Source organism: Pelobates fuscus, chromosome 2 (assembly GCF_036172605.1).
Source record: "Pelobates fuscus isolate aPelFus1 chromosome 2, aPelFus1.pri, whole genome shotgun sequence".
NCBI classification, from domain to species: Eukaryota; Metazoa; Chordata; class Amphibia; order Anura; family Pelobatidae; genus Pelobates; species Pelobates fuscus.
This window is the reverse complement of record NC_086318.1, coordinates 418,550,899-418,556,898: the sequence shown is the minus strand read 5'-3', so window position 1 is coordinate 418,556,898 and position 6,000 is coordinate 418,550,899. Positions and strand designations below refer to the sequence as shown.

General features: G+C 41.3%; 1 protein-coding gene across 1 annotated transcript in view; it reads right to left on the bottom strand.

The window, feature by feature from the left end:
• Positions 1-538: 538 nt before the first annotated feature.
• Positions 539-6,000, bottom strand: part of LOC134587546 (uncharacterized) — a 248,165-nt gene continuing 242,703 nt past the window's right edge. Inside the window, exon 2 of the mRNA XM_063444017.1 lies at positions 539-2,479. Coding sequence (XP_063300087.1) covers positions 1,006-2,424 — 1,419 coding nt within the window. The 5' untranslated portion in view covers positions 2,425-2,479 and the 3' untranslated portion in view covers positions 539-1,005. The remainder of the gene's footprint in view (positions 2,480-6,000) is intronic.

Sequence of the window (6,000 nt, the reverse complement as noted above, 5' to 3'; positions counted from 1 at the left end):
CTCCTCCCCCGCCGACGTCAGCTCCAGTGTCGCAGATGCGCCTCAAGTGGCTGTCCGGAAGACAGCCACTAGAGGCTGGATTAACCCTGCAATGTAAACATAGCAGTTTCTCTGAAACTGCTATGTCTGCATCTAAAGGGTTAAAACCTGAGGGACCTGGCACCCTAACCACTTCATTGACCTGAAGTGGTCTGGGTGACTATAGTGTCCCTTTAATTAGTAGACTATGGCAATTGGATTGGTGGATTGCTGTACTTGCCAGACATGCACTGGGTATTCTCAATGTTTTTCTATGAAACACATTTGATTAGAAAAAAGCAATCAGTCTTGATGATGTCACTAGAGAAGGATCAGGCTGCAGCAAGGAGGATTAGTCCCAGCGCTGAATTATAGTAATGTTTTCTACTGGTTTTTAATGATTTAAACAATTAAATAAGTATATAAATAAAAACAAGTGGAGCAAGTGTGGTCAGTTATCTAAAAATAAGGAGCATATATAATTACAAATATACATATATTAGATTCTTTTTTTAATGCCTCTTTGAATTACCCTTAGTCCCAGCCAAAGTAACACTATGGCAGTTAAATAGTCAAAAAGAAATGTTGTAAAAGCAAATATGAAAAAAAATGAATTCTACTCATTTTAAATTGTGTTTTTTTTTCACTGAATTGGGAATTGTAGAACATTTACAAGGAGATGGCAGATTGTAGGCCAAAACTGATAGATCCCAATCAAAATCTGTCTCAGTTTTGTTGCACGATTTTCAGTTTCCTTGTCAATTCTCCACAAATCCAAGAATAGTGAAACATTCCATGTATTGTCATACATTCTAATTTAAACAAGCATTTTCAGATTTTTCCAGGGATATCATTTTCAATAATGTTTTTTTTTGTCTACAGGATATGAGATAGCCTTTGTAGGGTCTTATAAAATAGAATTTAGGCAGTTTTTCGGGATTCTTTTTTAGAGTCAGAGAAATGGTTCTGTTTTGGCAGAAGATTAGATCAAGAAGAGCTATTCTGCTGCTGGAAATCAAATTCACACTTCACGCTGCTGATGCTGTCTACACTGGGCTTGCTGACCACCTGCGGGTGGTTTTTGCCAACAGGGAAAGTTTCTGACCTTGCCATCACTCTAGGTCCAGTTGCCTTGGTGGCAGAAGAGCCCTTTCCACTGCTTCTAGCTGGTGCTTGCTGCTTTTTGAATTCTGGAAATGTGAAGCGTCTTAATAGCTTGTTCCCCAGTACAGTAAACGGGTTACTTGATCCAGTAGAAGGCTTACAACTTGTAGTATCCTTTGTGCGTGATCCTAGAAGTTCTCTGTCTGGTGGCACTGGAGCCAGTAGAGTGGAAGGAAGGCTGCTTCTCTTTCGGTAATAAGTGTCATTAAATCTTCGAAGGCTTGGGTCTTTTAAACACCCATGGAACTGGTCTTCAGTTCCTTGAGAGGCAGAATGAGGGTTAGCAGACAGTGGTGTCAGTAGAATGCCTAGTGGTCCCGGTAGGGGAGTGAGGGCAGGTACATGCTGTTTCCCAGGCCGTGGAGAGTAGAGGCTGGTGGAAATTTGGATGGATGCACTGCTAAGTGCTGGTAGGTGTAGGCCAAGCTCCTTGCGCTCCCCAATATGGCCCCCATACTGAAGACTCCAGGAGCGTGGCCTAGGGTTCAGCACATTGGAAAACCCAAGTCCAGAAGAGCTTGAGGAGCAACTGCCTTTGTCTCCATCTTCCTCCTCTATAGAGTCCATTGAATCAATGTGTCGGTGAGAGGCCAGTGAACGACTCCTTCCCAAAAGAAAATGATGGGCAGATCTGTGGGACCCACTCTGTAGCTCATTCCAGGTGACTCGAGAGAGGTGATGATCCTCTGTTTTATGTCCAAAATTACCCCCACTCAGCACAAGCTCACACTCCCTGTGCCCAAGGTATCTTGCCACATCCAAAGCGGAATTCCCCACACGGTTGGCTCGGTCAATCTGTAAGCCTAGCCGTTTAAATGCTCTGGCAAGGAAGTCCAAGACTGAGGCATGTCCAGACACTGACGCATAAATGAGGGCAGTGTTTCCCCACAAGTCAGACAGCTCTGGGTCGGCTCCACGTTGCACCAGCAGTTTCACCTCCTGTAGATGCCCTCTCTCACAGGAATAGCTGAGTGCGGTGCGACCTGCTCGGTCCCGGCTGTTCACTTCCGCACCCTTGTCCAGGAGGAGCTGCATGTAGCGTTGTCGGGCCTGTTGTTCTGGGAGAAGAGCGCTGCAGATAAGTGGTGTCCGGCTCAACTCTCCCCCACGTGTGTTAACTATCTTTCCATCCAGAGCATCAACAATAAAGCGGACCAGGTGCATTTGGTCATTGGACATAGCATCCAGTAGTTCCTGAGTACCAGTGCTCTCTGCCTGTGACTTTCCAGACACCTTAAGCATATTAGTTGCCTAAGGACCGCACAACTTCCTCCTTCCTGATAATGTAATATTCTATCTTTAGCTACTCAATGTCAGCACATAACTACCCGCCCTAACCTAGTTCCTTTACACAACTTCTAACCCAACAGGAATCTATACCTGTAACTAGTCTCGACCCAACAAACTACAGCACACAGCAGCTAGTCTTGCTTAACTGTATACACTAATTGTCTGTATTAATTTACCAGCTATGTACAACAGTTGGTACTAACCTGACAAACTAGTATCAACTAAAATGTGTTCATATTGCTCAGCTAACAGGTTGGCATGCATGTAATTTATATTGTCCTCCTACTGAACTATCCCCCTCTAAAGTAGTTGGTCAAAACCTATCAAAGTAGTATAAATAAAAGTAAGGGCTGCTACTCTCCTTAACCCAACAAAGCATTACACAGAATTGCTGCACTTTCTAAAAAATACAATGGCCAACTATTACCACAACTAGTCCTGCACTGACAAACTGCTGGCCATGTGTACATCTAACTGCAGGGTTTGCTTGCCTTAATTCCCACCCCTCTCAACTAGTGAAGGTTTATAAACTGAGAGGGAGTCTGCAAATCCAGGGAAATCTATACCCCCAAATTTAGCATAGCATTTTAACTAGTTATAGCTTATCAATGTCCTCTTCTCAAACATTACTCCACCTGAAGCCAAATCATGTACATTTACTCTAGAATAAGTGCTGCTGGTATTCTGTCTCATTCTAAAACATTTGATAAACGATATACTCTTAAATGTCCATCAGTGTTACATAAATAAAGCCCATTCCTACCAGTCATTAATTACTTAGCCTGGTGGCTTTTAATAAACCTTCTTTTGTAGGCAGCTTCATTCACAAATATAGACCAAATCTTCATTCACACGTCTGAGTGCCCCAATTCTAGCCCAGGGACCGCTTGTAAGGGAACGAGCAGTTATTCTCTGGAGTCTCTGGCCACTACTGGAGTGGAGTCTCTGGTCACTGGTGTCTTCTCCTGAGAGATCCAGCACAGTGATCGCAGCTTCTATCATTCAGACAATGTATCAATCCCACCAGTTAACAGTGTATCCATTTTTGTAGGGCAGGGACTGAAGTCCACGAACGATAGAAACTGCGTCTGCTTTCTTCTCCTTGCAGAATTTAAAGAACTTTTGGAACCATCGGAAGCAGGAAATAATTAATTCCAGGTTTAGCCAGTGTGTCCACCGAGCCGATGGTATCGAGATGTCTCCTGGATAGACAGGAAGGTCCACGTGTGGCCAGGATTGGGGATCCTTGCTTCTCCTCACTGTGAATGAAGAAGTTTTGGAAGCTCAGTCAGCCCGAGGAGATCCCCAGGTTTGTGATGGAGCTTGAGGCTGCTAATGCTTTGAAGAGGAGAGGGTCCAGCCTCCCAGTGGGAGAGTCATGGGTGGTGCCTCCACCATGAGAGGTGAGGAGAGAATGGAATGTAAACCTGGAGGTTACAAAGAGCTGTTTGCTGCTGAGAGTGCATGCAATGCTATCAAAACAAAAATCTCAAAATAACCTACATGTGCAATAATAACCCCATAGCTGCCAGCAAGCCAATGATTAACTGCTGTATTTGCAGTCAGAGAGAAGGTTAATATGTATCTAACTGGCAGCTGAGTCAGATATAATAGAAGAAAGCTCATTGCTAGCTATGTAAGCCTTCCCAGGGAGAATCTACACAGATCAGACTCTGCTGTAACCTGCAGACAGTCTGTCTAGCAACAAATGGCAGAAAGTAGGACTGGCAGACAAGCCAGAGACAGGCTGGGCTCAGTAAATGTTGAAGGGCGCACACTGTAAGATGACAGGTATAACTGTAAACTAATATATGTCTGGAATGGAGTGTTAGGGACAGACAGGCTGGTACTGTTTGTTACTGTATTCATAATCAAAGCTAGAAGGAGAGTTTGGAATTCTAACTGTGGTTAACCTGCTGGTCTGTGATGTCTGTTTAACCCTTCAAGTACTAAGAACAAAAAGAGCAAAAAAAAGTGAGCAATGCATTGCCATGACTTATCTGGGTTTTTTTTTGGCATTCAGATGGTTAAATGGCAAATAATCTAAATTTATAAATATCATAAAGAAACATCTGGCAACATATGGATTGCTTTATAAAAAAAAAAAGATGAGTTAGATGTCAATGCAGGACAGCCAGGAGGAAACTAATCTAACTGCTTTGCAGATTGCTACAATTAAAGGATGTTGCACCCACAATACCTTTTGCAGTTACCCCATGTGGGTATATATATATATATACAATTATTATAATGTGTTTAATTTTATGTCTTTAAATGTCCAAGGTGTAAAATGTTAATATGAACCCTTATGAAATCAGGATCTCCAACTTTATGTCTTTGTAATGTTCTTTAACTTAATTTTTGCCTTTTCTTGGATAAACTCTCATTGTTGCTATAAAACCATATACTGTCCATTCTTTCTCTTTAAAAATCCTAAATTCTTCTATGTACTATAAGATAAAAACAAATTGCCTTCACACCAATAAAAGAATGAAGCAGGGGATACAAAATGTTAAAGATAAACTGTCTTTTATCATGTGATGGTTGCTTTCCTGGACAAATTCACCCACAAATACACACTTGCATGTACACATTTATACTAGATAAATTCACATGCACTTACATTTAAATTCACACATGATGATACAACACACAAATACACAAAATATATGAAATACAAACAACAAATATCACTTATAGATATTGGTGGGCAGCACATGAAAAGTGTTGCCTTGTGGGATGTAGAATTCAGAACCTGCTGTATAAGGTTAAAGGGACATTATTGTCACCAAAACAAATTTAGCTCAATGAAGCAGTTTTGGTATATAGATTATACCCCTGCAGTCTCACTGCTCAATTTTCTACCATTTATGAGTTAAATCACTTTGTTTATGCAGCCCTAGTCACTCCTTCCTAGGCCTTCCTAAACACTTCCTGTAAAGAGTCATCTAATGTTTATACTTCCTTTATTGCAGATTCTGTTTAATTTAGCATTTTTAATCCACTGCTCTGCAGAAGCGTCCTGTATGTAATTTAAGTTCTATTTACAGAACAGGGGATAAAAACCTTTAAAGTAAATTAATATCTGAGTGAAATTGAAACCATTTTGTTTTCATGCAGGCTGGGTCAGTCACAGCCAAAGGAGGTGTGGCTAGGGCTGCATAAACCAAAACAATAGTGATTTAAGTGAAATGAGCAGTGAGACTGCAGGTTCATTATCTATACACAAAAACGCCTTCATTAAGCTAAAGTTGTTTGGTGCTTATAATGTCCCTTTATAAAACTGGTCAATGAGGAAGTACAGCATATACATAGTACATATTGCAGGGGTACACCTTTCATGTGTTGCCATTAAAGGGACACCACTGTTTTTTGTTTTTTCTTCACTGTTTATATCCCAAAGAAAACATACATATATTTGTATCTGCATGTTTTCTTTTGGGGGTTTATGTAAAAATAGCTTAGAAAAGCTGCAGACCTGCTTTTTGCAGCCTTTGCAAATACTCCCTCTCTTTTGTCAGCACAGAC